The sequence below is a fragment of the Eretmochelys imbricata genome, chromosome 1, assembly GCF_965152235.1.
Source record: "Eretmochelys imbricata isolate rEreImb1 chromosome 1, rEreImb1.hap1, whole genome shotgun sequence".
Classification (NCBI taxonomy): Eukaryota; Metazoa; Chordata; order Testudines; family Cheloniidae; genus Eretmochelys; species Eretmochelys imbricata.
This window is the reverse complement of record NC_135572.1, coordinates 299,116,442-299,134,803: the sequence shown is the minus strand read 5'-3', so window position 1 is coordinate 299,134,803 and position 18,362 is coordinate 299,116,442. Positions and strand designations below refer to the sequence as shown.

At 36.6% G+C, this 18,362-nt stretch overlaps 1 protein-coding gene across 14 annotated transcripts in view; it reads left to right on the top strand.

Annotated features, from left to right (window-relative positions):
• Positions 1 to 18,362, top strand: part of USP15 (ubiquitin specific peptidase 15) — a 140,458-nt gene that overhangs the window by 70,805 nt on the left and 51,291 nt on the right. For 11 of the 14 annotated variants that reach the window (XR_013347929.1, XR_013347926.1, XR_013347927.1 and 8 more), the window contains exons 7-8: positions 10,198 to 10,281; positions 18,185 to 18,329. Coding sequence is in view for 8 of the 14 variants with exons in the window: in XM_077833639.1 (XP_077689765.1) it covers positions 10,198 to 10,281; positions 18,185 to 18,329 (229 nt within the window). In the remaining 6 variants the exon portion in view is untranslated. Of the gene's footprint in view, positions 1 to 10,197; positions 10,282 to 18,184; positions 18,330 to 18,362 lie in introns of those variants that run through there. The other 3 variants (XM_077833647.1, XM_077833745.1, XM_077833754.1) reach the window with 3 other exon arrangements.

The following is an 18,362-nucleotide window of genomic DNA, read 5'->3' as shown; positions in this document are numbered from 1 at the left end:
CAATGCAGAAATTTTGCAGAAATTAATGTTGTGCGTGCAGAATTTCCTTTTTTCCCCTCTCAGAAATGGGCTGCAGAGATGTTGGCTGCCACTAGGGGCTGCTGGACCTGGCAGAGCCCAGCTCACAAATAGAAGACAAGGCTGGGGGAAGGAGGAGGGAACTGGAGAGTTCCCAGCACCTCAATTCCCAGCATGCCCTAAAGGACAGAGGAGGCAGCAGTGGTATGCAGGAAACTCCATGCAAGCGCGGGACCCAGCATCAGGCTGTTTCTCCCTCTGGATCCCTGCCCTCTGGGGGATTGGGGGTGTGAGTGTCTGGGCTCGGGGGGGGGGGCTGCATCTGGTCTCTGGGAGGAGGGGATGTGAGTGTCTGAGCTGAGGAGGGGCTGGCGGCTGGGCTATGGGTGGAGGGGGTATGAGTGTCTGTCGCTGGGTCAAGCCGTGGCTGGGCTCTGAGGGGTGAGGTGGAGGCGCTGCTGGTCTGTGGGGGAGAAGGGGTGTGACTGTCTGGGCTCTTATAGCAGTTTCTTTAACTCTCTCTTCTCCTGGGGAAATTTCGTGTGTCTGTATTGTTACAGACATACTTGCTGACAGGTATTTTGAAATAAATTACCAAAATAATTGAAACTGGTTTGATTATATAGTATTATTTTGACAAATAACATTTGCAGAATTTTGCAGATTTTTAACATCTTGTGCGCAGAATTTTTAATTTTGGGGGGCAGATTTCCCCCCGGTTTATATTGATTTTGTCTGGAATTACAAGATAAGAGGATGTTGCTTTGCCATTTCTCTCTGCCTGTCATGTGTGATAATTCAAGACTCTACCTATTGAATCCTACTGAGGTTCTCTCTAACTTTAGCAGCCAGAGTTTCAAATGAGGTTCGTCTGTGGTTGAAGACCATGGTTTAAAGATAAACACAAAGATAACGGAAGCCATGCAAATAGGGAATGTGGAAGAAGAGCTATAGTTTGAAGTTTCAAGAGAGAAGCTGAAGCAGAAGAAAGAATTTTGTATACTTGGGAAGTACACGTAGTGCCATCAGAGGGAGATCTGGAGAACTGAAAATAAGAAAACAATGTGCACGGATGACGTGAAAAAGATGACAGGAATACTGCGGGACAGATAGTTAAGTAACAAACTGAAAGGAAAAGTGTATACTGCATGTGTCTGTCCCTGCCTACTCAATGGTTTTGAAATGGTGAGTCTTATGGAGATGGAAGAAAAAGAAGATGCAGGTAGTAGAAAACAATATTCTGAGTAGAATGGCAGGCAAGCAGAGGGTAGATGAGTGTGCATGAAAGAAATTAGGGAGAAGATGAAGTGCACATTTGAGGTGGGCTGGACATGTGATAAGAATGAGAGAAGAACAATCAGCAAAGAAAGCATGGAAGGAAGAGTACAGCAAAAAAGGACAGAAGATCGAAGATACAATGGAAAGTCAGTGGAAGATACAATGTTAAGAGAAGTTTGAAGGTAAAAGGACTGGAACTCCAACACCTATGGATTCGTGCCATGAACAGGAAGACATGGTGAAGAATCCTGGGCACCTCAGACCCCATGTAAATGGGAAAAGGAGTCAAGAAGTGAAGTTAAGGAATTTTCAACAAATAATAGCACAGGGATGAATATTAGGAAAGTCTGTAAATATTAAGAATACCAGAAAATATTTTAAATGGATAAAAAAGAAACGGGAACAGTCTGGTGCTCCGGGAGTGTTTAGGGGACTAAAACACTAAACATGTAAAAATGGTACTTTCTGCTTTTGAAAAAGCAGAAGGTAGTAGTGGCAATGCTTCAATAAACTAACTCAAAACAAAAGAAGAAATCAAACTTAAAAGGGAATGGGCCTCTCATGTATATGGAATGTCTTACAGTCCCTGAAACAAAAGAGTGTTTACACTACTAAGTAAGCAAGTGCAAGGGAATGTGAAAGTATCAAAACTGATCCAGAGGACAGGTGAGTTTTGGTGCAGGGATGTGTAGAGGGTTACAATATGTAACATCTGTGCCCCAAATGAGAATAGCTCATTGTTTAATATTTTTTGAATGATTACAACAGTTCAGAATTAATGGGTAATAGCTGCAGATGACTTTAACTGTTTTCTTCACCTCATGTCAGGTAGATTACCAGTTAGGTGAGAAACGCCGTGTAAAAAAGCTCAAATACTGGAGTCAACATATAAAGAATAGGACATGATAGATATCTGAGGTTCCTACCCTCAAATGGGAAGGACTTCACTTTTACTCTGAAATTGCCAAAATATATAAAAATTAGATCTGTCCTAATATAGCAAAAGTTTTTACATGAAATTTCAATGTTAGAATTGTATTAAATCGTATCTCGCACCATACATTTATCTTCATGAAAATGAAGTGTAATTCAGGAATAAGAGACAGAAGTTTGAGATTTAGTAATATATTGTTAAAAGACAAAGGCTTTATGAATAATATAGAAAACCATATTGATTATTATATTTTAAGATAATCCCTTACAGGAAATATTCCCTGAAACTAGTTAGAGGCGGCCTTTAAAGCAGTAATGAGGGGATGTATTATCTCATGTAATTGTCATGGTGGAAGAAAAGACAAAAGAACAGGTAGACTTAGAGAAATAAATTTACAGTTTGAAGAAGCAATATTATTTGACTGTTAACGCAGACTTGCTTCAAGAGATGGATGACAAAAAAGCATTAGAAGCACTGATGGGGGGGTGAAAAACAGACAGCTCTCTTACTTGCTGAACAAAGGGTTTTTTTTAAAGGGGAAACAAATCTAGCAAATTACAAGCCAGACTGATTTCCTACAGAAAACCCGGAACAACCGTACCCTTTGTTAAGGACAAAAGTGGAATACTCCAAAAAACAAACAAAGGGATTAACAAAATAGTAACAGAATATTTCAGGAAGATCTATACTAGCAAATATGTAAAAATGGAAGAATTAAGAAGTAGTATATTGCAGGGTTTTAAAAGGCCCAGGCTTTCATATAATGAGTAGTAGATGGCCCAACAACACAATCTCATTACTAAAATTAGAGAAAAGTCCTGCTGCAGATGGATCCACTCTGAATTCTATAAAATGTTTAAAAACACAGGTATCTCCATTGTTAGCTAATGTATTTCAGCCTTCTTGGGTAACAGAGTGCTTAATAAATAACTTCTATCAAACATACAGTTTTGATACCTAAACCATATAAGGATTTGTCAGATCCAGCATCATATAGGCTCATCTCTTTAATAAATATAGATAGTAAGATTTAAACTACACTACTAGCATCCAGATTAGAGACAATAATGCCTAAATTAGTGCACCAAAGCCAAGCTGGTTTTCTAAAAGGAAGAAGCTTCTTAACATAAAAAAAACTCCTACCTATGTTACAGGATTCTAAGAGCGGTAATAAAAACAACTGCATTTTTAGCTATGGATGCAGAAGAGACTTTTGACTTAGTAGAATGCCCATTTTTATTTAGAACACTTTGGGGAACACTTTAATCCACTTCTGAAAGTAATCTACAAAAATCCTAAAGCATGTATTTGGGGAAATGTCTCAAAGACTGAGCTCATACTGTTATACAGAGGAATAAGAAAAGGGTGCTCCTTATAACCCTTACTAATTTGGTTTAATTATCAAACCATTAGTGAAGAAAAATCAGAGACACTGAAGAAATTCAGAGAATAAGTGTATTAGGAATAGAAAACAAAGTTTCATTTTATGCTAATGACCTTATGCTTTTTATACAAGATCTAAATAAAAGTTGGCCGATTATTACAAGAAATAATTGAAGACTTTCATCTACATCCTGATTCCTGACCAGACTACTCTGAAACAGAGATACTGTGCCTCTGCATCAAAATATACTGATAAATTTATAAATGCCCACTGAAGATAGTGGATAATACTTTAATGCCTAAGTATCTTATTTTAACACCTAAAGGGGGGAGCTGTTTAAATTAAATATTGAGGCATTAATGAAAATTATTTACAATGACCTAGAAAGGAGGGCATTATTACCTAGTTGCATAGTTGAATTCATATACTTAAAATGAATAACCTGCCATATCCTTTTTCCGTGATTCCCTTTACACCTCCCAAAAAGTCTTCAAGAAATTTTAAAAAGTTATTCAAATATTTGTGAGATCAAATCAGAAACCAAGAATCAAAATGGAATAGCTGGAATGTCCAGTTGAGATGAGAGGCCCGGCACTACCAGACTTGAAGAGAGATTATACGGTGGCACAAATTAGACCTGTACTGGAATGAATTGCTAATAGAGCAAATCCATCATGGATACAGATAGAGCAGAAACTGGTGAAGCTGATTTTGTTATAAAATTGTGTGCTAATTCATATCCCAAAATTCCAGCACCCATGAAATATCACCTGATACTTAAAAGTGCACTTAGCTGGGTGTATGTGAGGCACTTGACCAGACCAAGAAAAGCAGAGCTCTGTACTATCAATAATAATAATAAAAAAAAATAGCGTTTTCAAATCCAGGCTGAATAAGAGAGTTTTTTAGTTGTTGGGGTAAATCTCTTTCTGATTAGTGGAAGAATTTTATTTAGTGATGAACAACCCTTAAAACAAACACATGTAGCTGCTACACTAGAAATAAACTGAAATCATTGAGTGGCTTTGATATAGACACTGTAATCCTATACTTGTAGGATAGTCACAAAGATTATACATGGAGTATAATAAATTTAATTCCCCCTTCCCTTCAGAGCTTCTCTGTCTTCCTGTTCTTTTGAGACTGCTTTCCCGCACTCCCCCAGAAGACAGAAAGCTAATATGAATGGTTATGTATATGTACTCTGTGTGCGCGCATGCACTATAAGCCTGTGTTTAAATAATTTTGAAAAAGGAAATGTTAATGATTAACAAAACATGTTAAATATACAATATTCTGCTTAATATTGTTAATTCAGTATTGAGACATGTAACTGTGTCAAAACAATGTAACTGTAATGTCTTTTTGTTAAGGACCCAAAATATGAATGAATAAAATATCCTCCCCTCCTCCGCAAAAAAAGTGTAAGCAAGCTGTCCTTGTTCTTACTGTTTTCTCTAGTGAGGAGACCAATTGCCAGGCAAAACCCAAAAAGTCAGTAAGCTCTAAATAGCTACTTGGGATAATCTTTTAAAATGATGTCTGAAACAGAATCTATAGGTTCCTTCCCCACTCTGAACTCTAGGATACAGATGTGGGGACCTACATGAAAACCGCCTAAGCTTATTTTTACCAGCTTAGGTTAAAACTTCCCCAAGGTACAAACTATTTTACCTTTTGCCCTTGGACTTTTTTGCTGCCACCACCAAGCATCTAACAAATATATAATTGGGAAATAGCCCGCCTGGAAACGTCTCTTCTCCATCCCCAAACCCTACAGCCTCTTTTCTGGGGAAGGCTTGATAAAAATCCTCACCAATTTGCATAGGTGAACACAGACCCAAACCTTTGGATCTTAAGAACAATGAAAAAACAATCAGGTTCTTAAAAGAAGAATTTTAATAGAAGAAAAAATGAAAAGAATCACCTCTGTAAAATCAGGATGGTAAATACCTTACAGGGTAATCAGATTCAAAACATAGAAAATCCCTCTAGGCTAAACCTTAAGTTACAAAAAGACACAAAAACAGAAATATACATTCCATTCAGCACAGCTTATTTTCTCAGCCATTTAAAGAAATCAGAATCTAATGCATATCTAGCTAGATTACTTACTAAGTTCTAAGACTCCATTCCTGTTCTGTCCCTGGCAAAAGCATCACACAGACAGAGAGAGAGTATTTGTTTCTCCCTCCCTCCAGCTTTTGAAAGTATCTTGTCTCCTCATTGGTCATTTTGGTCAGGTGCCAGTGAGGTTATCCTAGCTTCTTAACCCTTTAGAGGTGAAAGGGTTTTTCCTCTGGTCAGGAGGGATTTTAAAGGTGTTTACCGTTCCCTTTATATTTATGACAGACACAGAATCTATAAGCTCTAAAATCCTATCCTAAATGATGTTCAATACTTTTAAGGAGACTAGTGGCTTGCAACAAATTCAGTGAGTTGGGAAGCTCCAGAACTTAATTCAAATTAGAAATAGCTGTTTAGCCAGTTGACTGACCAAATGTTCATATGACTTTGAATGCATATTATTTGATCAGACAAAGTCAAATGATAAAATTAAATAGAACACATTGTTTAAAATGAAAGTAACACTATCCAGTATCCAATTTATTTTAATCATTATTGTCATCTTAAGAATACAGAACTAATCAGTATTTAATATTCAGAGCTACTTTCCAGCTCAAATAATAAACAGATATCACAGACATGAGGCTGATGTAGGTAAGGACAATATGATTTCCTTTTGTTGTTGAAATGAATAGCATTCTCTTTTCTAAAATAAAGATTATAATGCCATCCATTTCACATTGCTCAGTATGTTCTTGAATATATCCATAGTAAATATTTCATTCTGTAACAGCTAAAGTTTCACAATTCAGTTGAGTATGAATAAAGTTTAATAATTGGTTTTCTGTTCTTATATCAGAGAATTGCTGCATTGACTTAAATAGTAAACTACCTTGACTATTGTCAGATATCTTTTAAGGGAGTTGCTATTATAATGTTTTACAGAAAATGTGAATGTTACTATAGCACATTAAAAGATGCCCTGATTTAAAACCAAAGCAAATTCCTTCTTTTCTTTTTCTCAATCCCCTACTTATCGCTGCAGGGTCTAAGTGCATATTCTTTAGTCAAACATTTACAAACATATGCTTTAAAACAAGCAGCCAAAATTTATTGTGTGCCATATTTTCAAATGACTGCACTATGTAGAAAATGCCTTTAGTGTTGGAATCTATATTATAGTTAAAATGGGGGAGTTGAGTTTTTGTACCACTGTCATCCTTAACGTATTTTGTCACAGCAAATGTTTGACATGCTTACTGTATTTGTTAGTAGACCTGTTTTACCATTCCTATAGGACCTTTTATTTTAAAAAGTGAAAATTAAAAGTGAAAAATAAGAATGACCTGTGAACACTCTTATCTGTTACCTTAAGATTGATGTTTTTGTACTTTCCATTGTTTGTTTGATACTCTTTTTGAAAAATGAAAATGAAATCATTCTCCAGTTATTGTTTTACAGTGTTTGTGAAAAAGTAGTTTATTTATTGAATGCTGTAAGTGCCATGACTGCCTTCTGTTTTTCTTAGTACCCAAGCTTATCAGTGTCAGCAAGAATGTATACAGCTCTAACAATGTTTTAGCTAGCTGCCTGCCGTAGAGCAGTAAGACTGACTTACTAAGGTGTCATATTAAGCTGTCACATTATTTCATAGCAAATGCGTGTTTTTATACAGATATTTAGAATATGGACAACATTTCCCTAAATATAAAAACTTTCTGATTGCTACCTTATTTAGAATCAAAATTTACTTATTCTATTTATCTTCGGGGGGAAATGCCTGTTAATAGTAAAACTGAGTGGGGTTACTTTGACTATTTGGTAAATATTAGCTGTAACAGATTGCTTCTCTTTATTAAAAACAAAATAGTATTTATGTGGTCAAATGTCATACACATTACAATTTTTTGTTTGAAAATTTAATTAGAAAATAAACAACTTAATTGTTCCAGCTTACCTTTGTCTTTAAGTTCCCTTTAAAATACTTGATCTCAAGAAAATGGAGTGTAAACAGTTTCACTTTTGATTTAACTTGAGCTTAAATGGTCAATGAGAAGATGACTTCATAATATTTTATAACTTTCCTGTACATGTAATCTGTGTATTTATTTATTGCTTTTTATGGTGGTAATGTCAGTTTTCACAATGGAGAGAGGTAAATAGTGGGGTCTCCCAAAGATCTGTACTGAAATCTGTGCTGTTTAACATATTCATAAATTTTCTGGAAAAGGGGTGAAGTGGCAAAATGTGAATAGGATACAAAATTATTCAAAATAGTTAAATCCAAAGCAGCTGTGAATAATTACAAAGGAATCTCACTACACTGGGAGGCTGGTGACAAAATGGCAGATAATATTCAGTGTTGATCAGGGCAGCAAAATGCACATTGGAAAACAATCCAACTGTACATACAAAATGATAGGGTCTAAATTAACTATCACTCAAGAAAGAGATCTTGGCGTTATCATGGATAGTTCTCTGAAAATATCTGCTCAATGTGCTGCAGCAGTCAAAAAAGTGAACAATCTTAGGAACCATTAGGTAAGGGATAGATGATAAAACCAAAAATACCATAATGCTGCTGTATAAATTCATGTTAGGCCCCCACCTTGAATGCTGTGTGCAGTTCTGGTCACCTTATCTCAAAAAAGATGTATTAGAATTGGAAAAGGTACAGAGAAGGGCAATGAAAATGATTAGGGATAAGGTATAGTTTCCATATGAGGAGAGAGTAAAAAGACTGGGACTGTTCAGATTAAAAAAGAGATGAGTAAGGGGGATATGAGAGAGGTCTGTAAAATCATGAACAGTATGGAGAAAGTGAATAAGGAAGTATTATTTATCCCTTCACATAACACATGACCAGAGGTTGCCTAATGGAATTAATTGACCGCAGTTTTAAAACAAACATAAGGAAGAACTTCCCGTGGCAACAGGTTCCACAGGTTGACTGTGCATTGTGTGATATTGTGAAGGCCAAAAATCTAAGTGGGTTCAAAAAGGAATTGGACCTATCCTCCATGAACTTATCTATCAATGGCTATTAGCCAAGATGGTCAGGAACATAACCCCAGGCTCCAGGCGTCCATTAGCATCTGACTACAGGAATTTGGTACTGGACAACTCAGAATTGACCTGTTCTGTTCATTCGTTCTGACGCCTCGGTCACTGGCTTCTGTCAAACAGGGTTCTGGGCTGGATGGACCATTGGTCGGACCCAGCATGGGCTGTTCTTATGGTCCAAGGAAGAGAGGGTGATTTTAAATTATAACCTAGGAAGAAAACATAATATCAAGTATCAGAGGGGTAGCTGTGTTAGTCTGGATCTGTAAAAGCGGCAAAGAGTCCTGTGGCACCTTATAGACTAACAGATGTATTGGAGCATAAGCTTTTGTGGGTAAGGCCAAAGGGGTTTTCACAATCAAAGTAATTTTCTTTTCCCAATGGCCATATCTTATGCTTTTATTGCTTGGAAGCACTAGGATTTAGTTGTTTATTAAATATTTTTAAATAAGTGTCAAATCTCTCATGGAGAGTTCTCGGAACAGAATCTGTATCTGCTGTGAGCCATTTTGTTTTTGAAAGCACAGAACATCTGAACATGTAATATTTGTTACTACTTCTGCCTGACTTTTGCATGCCATAGTACTAAACAGTCTTAGGTCACTTGGGGGCCAGTTCAGTCAGTTAGGGTTTTTCCATATTTTTCAGTGTTTTTTGTGTTGGGCCTATATGCTTAACTAAGGAAAAACAGCAAGATTATGCTGTATATTAATTACATGTAATTGTTACAACTCAAGGGGTCTCCTTTATTGAAAACATTCAACAACTCCAAATTTAGAGTTTTTAAAAGGATGCATAGTTTAGATAATGTGCAAAGACTATAATGCTCTGATTTGACTTGGCGTTGAGTATACATGAAATATTTCCTAATGTTTTGCGTCTCCAACAATTTCTGCTAAAGTCCATTAGTCATTTAAAAGAGAAGCTCTTGAAAAGTGGTATAATGTTGCTTTTAAATGGCTGAATTTACACTAATTTGGGAATACTTATCTTTTAAAAACATGTATTCTTGTTTTAGTTACAAATGACACTTTCATATCTCATCTCAAGCCATTTTAAAATTTAGAAATTAATAAAGCCTGCAAAAGATTTAATGTTCCAATTTTTGGAAGAAAAATGCATCTGCTTTATTTTGTTGCCTTCGAAAAGGCCGATAAACTTTTTGGCATTCTTTTTCTGTAGGAGATGTTTGGCTTACTTTAGTAACTTTTGTGATATGCAGTGCGATATGAAAGTTTGACATGGAGTGTTATGAAATAATCCATTTTAATTTTAAGAAGATGCATTTTGAAGATGGGAACCATTGTCCTGAATATTTAGTGCTCTGCTCATAAGAACTTTATTTTTTCATACTTATTTACATACATTGTTCATCTGTTAGCTTTTTCTTTTTCATGATTAATTTTAATACCTCAGCATTTTTATCTAATTTAACATTTTCATATTTTTAAAGGTCCCCAGGTGCATCCAATTTTTCAACTTTACCAAAGATCTCTCCATCTCTATCAAATAATTATAACAGCATCAACAACAGAAAGTAAGCAACATATCTTAAGAACTTTTTTATTTAATTGAAATCTCCCAAATATGATTTGGAAAATGACCTTGTTTTTTTACTTTTTAAGTTAGGGAATTAGTTTTGTTTTGACAGTGCTCAGGTTGTAATTCTTTTATTATTGGTCAGTACTTCTTAGTGCAGGTGCTGTATAAGCATGATTTCAAGAAGTGAAACTCTGTTAAAGATGCTTGTGTGACTATATATATATATATATATATATATATATATACACACACATATATATACGTACTGTTCAACAGATAAGAGACTAAAAAGAACGTTGAGCGCCACAAGAAAGCGTCTTAAGACTTCCTTTAGAGTTTATCATGTGAAATACATTTTTAAAAATGTATTGCTGTAAATGAGAGAAACTAATAAAGGAAATTTAAAGTGAAGGGAGGCAGTTGTCCCCACCCCTCACCCCCCTCAAAAATCTGTGGATTGTATTAGAGTGGACAACAACGCACACTGGTTTGAGACCACTGCAATATGAAGACATAATGGTCAGGTGAGACTGATTTATAGTCCTTGAGTTAACATTGATAATCTGTCTACCTACTGTTGTGCCTTGGTGTTAGAAATCTGAGATCATTGTGTGAAAAGGATTGTTGTGTTTCAATATTGTAACAATAGATGCTCAGTGAAAAGACAGACTTTTTATCTGTCTTTAAAATTTATTTGCTTTTGTTAGTTTTACATTTCAAATTTCAACTTCCATACATTTTGTTTAGGAACTGGTATATTTAATATGACAAAATTCTAAAAGAAGAGCTTTCGCTGTCAAGCGGCCGCCTTAGTCTCTAATCCCTTTGTTGTAAAGTACGTATGCTGTAAAAAGCCAGCAGTTAAATGGATATTTCATTTCACTGCTTTCTACAGCCTTAACCAGTAGTAAAACAGCTTTCAAATGCCTGCAGCCAGAAGGCACCTATCTTGAAGACAAACTGAAGCAGCTTATTAAATCTTGCCATTCAGACTTAATTTAAAATATTTTTTCCAAGTGTGTGTGCTATGAATAAGTGTTAACTTACTTAATTTCTTAAAGGTAACATTAAATATTTTATACAACATCTTCCAGTTTAAATTCTGCATTTTTGAGAAGTAATTTTTCATATGGAGTAAAGTGTCACTTGTGCTTCTACTGATAGTGAGTAACCTCATCTCTCACTGTTTAACAGTGAGAGTGCATGTACTTAACTGCAGTCTGTTGTTCTGTGAGTGTGAATATCTGTAGTATTCGCCAAGAAAAAGTTTGCCTTTTATGGGTGTATGTAGAGTACATAATGATGGATCTGAGCTTCAAGTAGAAAAATAATAGCTTCTCCTCCTCCTCCTCCATTGTTTGAAAATCAGGATTATAATACCTAAAGCAACAAACTAACAAGATCACTATTTCCTGTGGGAGATCTCATTTTAAATCCAACTTACACATTTTCAGTTTCATATCACCATAGAAGGGTTGTAGGTTGTATTTTAAAAGACACTTATGGAGCCTGTTTCTAGTGCTTGCAACTTTCTACAACAATTTTCCTCAGGCTGATGATATTCATATTTGTTTGAAGCCACAATGTGAATTTTATGGGAACTTTGGATAAAATTCTGTTCAATTGTTTAGTTTTCTGAACTTTTCTGAGGCTTTTCATATGAAAAACAAAGTAAAATGAATAACTCAAACTGCTTATTTTAGAACTTCAGACATTCCACGGAATTGGTCCTCAGTGTGATACACAATAGACATATTTGAAATTTGATTTAGAAATTAAAGCATCCCAAGTGTTTGAAAATATGGGTACAAACCTTTTTGAGTAACCAGGTATCCATAACTATTTCTGGAGAGCTGTGTATTGAAATAAAAACGGTTTTCTTTTATTCATTTACATAAATGCATATTTATTTCAGTAGGCAATCAGAATATTGCACATATGAAAATATCTGCTCAATGTGCAGCAGCACTCAAAAAAGCTAACAGAATGGGCAATCGGAACATTGCACATTTGCATGACACACATAGTACAGTTCACAAAGAATCAAATTTTCAGTGTGAAATTATTCAGGTTTTTTTTTCCCAAACCAAGTAAACTCCTTATTTAAAAATAAGAAAATTAAAAATAAGAAAAGGGGAAAAATACTTATTAATGCAATGATATGGTTAAATTTAATTGAACAAAAATCATAGTTAGTTATTTTCACAAAAACAGAAAATATTCCGAAATGTATATATCATAAAGAAAAGCATTTATCAGTATACCCAGTAATATAAAATACATATTTTAAGATCAATTAATTACTAACTGAGCCATATCTGTTACTATCCCGACTTTTGTATCTGTAACATTAATAGTTTTGTAGCTTCAGATGTAAATTGTAATATTTGACTGTACTGTATGTAATTGTATTATACTCCTAAGGGCTGAGATCAGCTTGTGTGCACCTCCCCATTTTCCCTTGCGGCCTCCAAATGTTGTTTTCCCTGAGGAAACTCTCCTTCTGCCTAGTTGTGCAGCTGGCCGCTGCATTTGGAGCAAACGCACATTTCAGGGTCTCTTGCACTGCTGTCAGATGCTTTGGAGGACTATAGAAATTGCAGGATTCTATGGTGCTTCTGCAGCTCCAAGTACGTATTAGTTGCCCTGGCTCAAAAGAAATCCCCGAAATTTGCTTTGAAGATGGCAGAAGCTAATGAGTAACAAAAAGGGAGAAGAAAATAAACAAGAGACAATCAGTATTGACTGAAACAGTCATGTCATTAGCTTTTGGCACCAAAACTTGACCAACTTGCATGGCTAGTCATAATAAACAGTTTTAGCTGCAATAAGATTGTTTGACCATAGAGGGATGTAATTTACAAGGCAAAAATTCAACATGTGTTAGTCTGTTTTAGAAACCTGTGTAGTTGAGAAAGTGTTCTGATAGATACTAGAGCCTCAATTCTGCAAATATTTAAGCATGTTTAACTTTTCATAACTTTTCATTTCTATTGAGTAGGCAATAGAAATAATTATGCACATAAGTCTTCGTAGGACCAACGCCTTAATTTGTAAATTAGTGTATTTACCATTAGCCTGAGCTTTAACCATGCAAATGATAAAATATTATACTAAGGATCCCCAGTAGTTAATCTTTGGTATACTTTTCAATTTATTGATCCTCTTGAAATGATAGCATTATAGGAGGATTGTCGTATTATACTCTAGTGGTGATTTTAAGAGGATGGAAATGGCTAAATTTAGGTCTTAATTTTTATAATTGTAAGTTGTAATGTGAAATAGTGAATATGTTTCATGTGTTGCTTAGTGTCAGGTACTTTTGAAATACGTTCGAGTTCCTTGAAAAATAGGAGTAAGAGAATAGATAACTAGGAGGTGTAGGATATGAAGCTTTTCACTTGTGAGAACTGCTTCAGATCTAACCAAGAAAGTCCTCTCCAGCTAGTCAGTTGTTTCCTATCACTACGTCTTCTCCTTGTGCTGTCACCTTGATGTGGTGGAGAAGCTTGCATATACTTAAGATCTTAAGAGAGATGCTGTCTGGAGTCCTGTACTCCTGGTAGGGTCACCCAGGGCAGTAAGGTGAGATTGCGGTAAGATTGTGCGGTAGTTGCACACTCAAAGGAGGATCTTCAAACAGACTTTAATTGCTTCTCTGAAGCTTAGCAAAGCCTAGGGCTAACTCTGAACATCGGCAAAAAATAACTTCTCCACCAGACAGTCCCCGGTCAATCACCAGACCCAACAAGGAAGATCTGTATCGACAAAGAAGAATTGGAAAATGTAGAATATTTTGCCTGTTTTAGCAGCCATCTGTCATGGAGGGCAGACAGAGATGTCGAAATTCAGCACAGAATTCGCAGTGCCAACTTTACCTTTGGCAGACTGTCTCAACGGGTGTTCAACAATCACAACATCAGAACACATACTAAACTGTTAGTTTACAAAGTGGTGGTAATCCCAACTCTCCAAGGCTGTGAGACTTGGGTGACCTACAGAAAACACCTGAAAAACCTGGACTGTCAGCACCAGCACTTTCTATGGAAGATCCTCAACATAAAGTGGGAGAATCATCGCATTAATGTCAGTGTCCTCACTGAGGCCAACATCTTCAGTGTTGAGGCCCTGATTATCCAACACCAGCTGAGGTGGAGTGGGCACTGTGTGCGCATGCCTGATGTATAACTGCTGTATGCCCAGCTCGCCAAAGGAGAAAGAAACAATGAGGCCCAAAGAAATGCTTTAAAGATACCCTCAAGATAAACATCAAGAGAAATGGCATTGACACCGCACAGTAGGAGACAGCAGCCCAGGATAGGGATAACTGGCAAAGACTTGTCAGAAAGGGATTTTGGAGGAAAATCACCTTCCCTGGTCGCAGAAAAATGCCAGAAAAGGAAAGACAACAGTCACGCAGCAATTTCGGCCCAACCCTGTCTTCCAACACCGCCTCCAATGTCTGCCAATGAGCCTGTGTCTCAAGAATCAGAATCTTCAGTCACCAAAGGACCCGTGAAAAATAAAACCTCTGAAAGAGATCATCCTAGACCTCAAGGGGTCGTCTATGATGATCACTTCCTACGTGTCAGGCGACTCCAGGGTGCTGGTACTTTTGTTCAAAATCTCAGCAGACATATCAAAGAGACAATGGGTGTAGAAACTGAAGTGTTTTACCCATAGCAATGGTTTGTTCAAGTTAAGTTTAGATACATAAGAGAATGATATTGAGAAGATGCTTGTTGAAAGCCTAAATAGAAATGTGGAGCTGACTTTGCTGTTAATCCTGCTTTAGGCTTAGTCTTATACTATTCTGATACTAAAACCTGAAAAGGAGAGACGTCCTTACAATCCTGGCTGAGCTTCCCCTTGTGGATGCTTATCATGCTCTGTAATAGGCCCAACGGTTCGATCCCGGAGTCTAGTCACTATTTCAAGCTCAGAGCTTCCAGATACACTCTCAAGTGCGCGTGCGCACACAAACACACCCCCTTAGCGCTGGGACTCTTCAGTGTAACTGCCTTGGCTCCAAAACTAGTGCTGACCCTCCCAATCCTCCCCAGTAGCAATTGCATGTTCCCCAGTGTTCCATTGAAGTTGTGGGTGCTCTAGATTATTATTTCATGCATGGAAATTGTGACAGTTAAAATAAGGGACACAGACTTTGAAAAGGAATTTGTAAACTAGTCACACTTTACTCATAGACACAGCACAAGAAATACAGAGATCTATGGAAAAATAATAAAAATAACAAAACCCTGTCTCCAGTGTCCTTACCCTTTTGAGAGCTCTCTGTGGATGTTGGTCAGTCTTTTCAGGGGCCCGGAACCTTCCTCTCCTCCATCTATATTACCCAATCTTGTGTTTTTGTTCTGGTCAGTGAGAGAGCACCTTTCTAAGGGCAGAACTTGTCCTTTTATGAAGATCCAGACTCCTCTCTGAGGTTCCCCCCTCAGCAACTTCATGTCCATCCTCAGGTGATTTGTTGCTTGGTCACAGCCCACCTGAAGTCCAGACTGAGAAAACTGGTTCCCCTGGGCTGCAGCCCTTGCATTATTCTATGGTACTTCCACTTGAGTGGAAGAACATTCAGGTTAATGTCTTTTGATGTCTCTCCATTGTTAACCCTCTGCTAGTGAGCCCACAGAGTCTCTGCTAACCTCTCCTGGAATCCCCGTTCAATATGGAAGTTATATTCTTATAGTCTGTTGAAACTTCATATGGCAAGGTAGATATCACAAGAAACTTCATGGTTCCCAAGTGTACAGAGCATTCAGCTCAAGAAGTAAAGGGATTTACTCTCACCAAGTTCCCAGTATCTTCTGCAGCTTATTGGCTGCAGTGATGGTTGTAAAAGAGACTTTCCCACACCTGTTGCCAGAATGTTTATTAAATCAGGCGGCACAGGCATTGCACCAATTACAGGAGCGCTTCCGCCATTGGGAAACGAGGCTCACTGAGCAAAATTGACCTGGGGCAGGGGGAGGAGGAGCAGCCACAGTCTCCAAACCACTAGAACATACCTCTTTTGTGGGCCAGAATTGAGAATAGAAATAGATTCCCTTTGGACAAGTAAATTAGGACAGATGCATTTCCCTCACAACAGCTCAGCATTGATAGCTTACCTGAATTTGTGTGTATTTCATCTTTTGGAATACTTTCATTTTATTTTACACTGCCACAGGAATATTATATTTACCACATAATTTTCGGTAGTGTGTACCACAAAATACAAAAGGCGGTGTATCACCTCTGTATGACACTCGGGTTAAAACAAAAAAATCAGTATCAATTTATCTTCATCTGATTAATTGTATTTTAATATAAAAAATTAGTTACAAAATAGTGTAATCCAAAGACAATGTTGCATATGTTTTGGTCTGTGCAAACACTGATATTTACATCTATAAGTTTCCTGGCTATTTTAATGCTACTTATATTGTTAATATTATGACCCCTGTGTATGCATTATGCCTCAGATCGATGCAAGGTTCTTTCCCTTAGTGTCGATCTCTAAGGGACTGAAGAGCTTTTTTAGAAATATGAGGTATACTTGATTCTTGCATGTGTGTCTTTGAGGAAGAAGAGATTCTCGATTATTTTTTTTCTTTGTAATGTTCAAGAGAGCAGACTGTCTTAAAATTGGTTTTCTTCATCAGTAGTGAAATACTTTCAGATTAACTCAGCAAAACTGCTGAGTTAAAATACATGTACAGAGGAGGACTGAAAGTGGGAGTTCATCTTGTAATCATTTAAATTGAGTATACTGAATACAAGTTTTAAGGGATATTTTTTAAATTGAAAAGTGCCCAAGGTACATCATAAACCACTGTCACCTACTTGTATTTTTAAGATTATAAGGATTAATTTGTTGCACTGCAAGTTCTTTCCTTTTCATGCTTTTTCTTAACAAATGACCTTCAAAATCTTGTTCAGGTGTATTCCAATGTGAAATATTTGAGGTTTGTAGAAATGCTCTTGAATCTTATCTAAAGCTATCATAAATATTTCATATGATTAGTAACTAAAAACAGTTTAAGGAATTTTAATCTTTTATGTGGATTTTAAAATTTTTTTTCTATATGTAAGATAAAACTTGCTGTTTTACTGAGCTCTTTTACCCTTCTAATTTTCTAAAATACGCTTATTTTACTGTGGGAGGGGGGTTATATTTAGTATTCTGTCATGGTAATAAATTACCCTTAACTGAGCTAACATTTTAGTTATTATATAGTCTCCTCCAGTCTCACTAGGTAGGTACATGGTACAGCTTTATGAAGTTGGAATGTACTTGTTAGAATGCATTTTGTGCATTCCTTATTACTCCAGGTTTTTTCCCGCATTTGAATGCTGGATTGTGCTGTCTTAGCAGTGAAACTATAAATAGAGTTTCTAATGCATCAAGCCAATGATGTCACCGTGGCCTTGGAAATCTCAGTTCTCACCTGTAACCAAAGCACAACTCTTCATTCCAGTTTCTACTGTCCTCACTCTCTTACAGTAGCAGAATGCAGAAAGGATATACATGAGATGGTTTATTGCTGGTGGTGGTGCCTAAAGTCTGAGTGTTTTAAATTTGATGGAGCAATGAAGAATGGAGTGAGCTGTGAAGCTGCTCCTGTAAATCAAGGGTAGAGAGATACAATAGTAGTCTGTTTTGGTTGTTTCAGTGCATGAAAATGTTTGGTTGCTTGCAGGGAAAGAGAACTTCCTTTTCTTTTTGACTGAGATTTAAGATTGATAAGTTCCAAAGTTAAATGCTTCTAAGAAGATATCTAGTTAACAATAGTTACTTTTAATTTTAGATAACTTATTTGATAATTACCAAAAATACTGGAAGTATTAAAGCATTACAGGTCGTGTAGCTACATTGTGAAAAATGTTTTGTTTTCTTACAGTGTGAAAAATTCAAACTATTGCCTCCCATCATACACTGCTTATAAGAACTATGATTATTCAGAGCCAGGAAGACACAATGAACAGCCTGGCCTCTGTGGCCTAAGTAACTTGGGAAATACGTGTTTCATGAACTCAGCAATTCAGGTAGGTGCTTCAGAGTAAAGTGAGCCTGGCTTG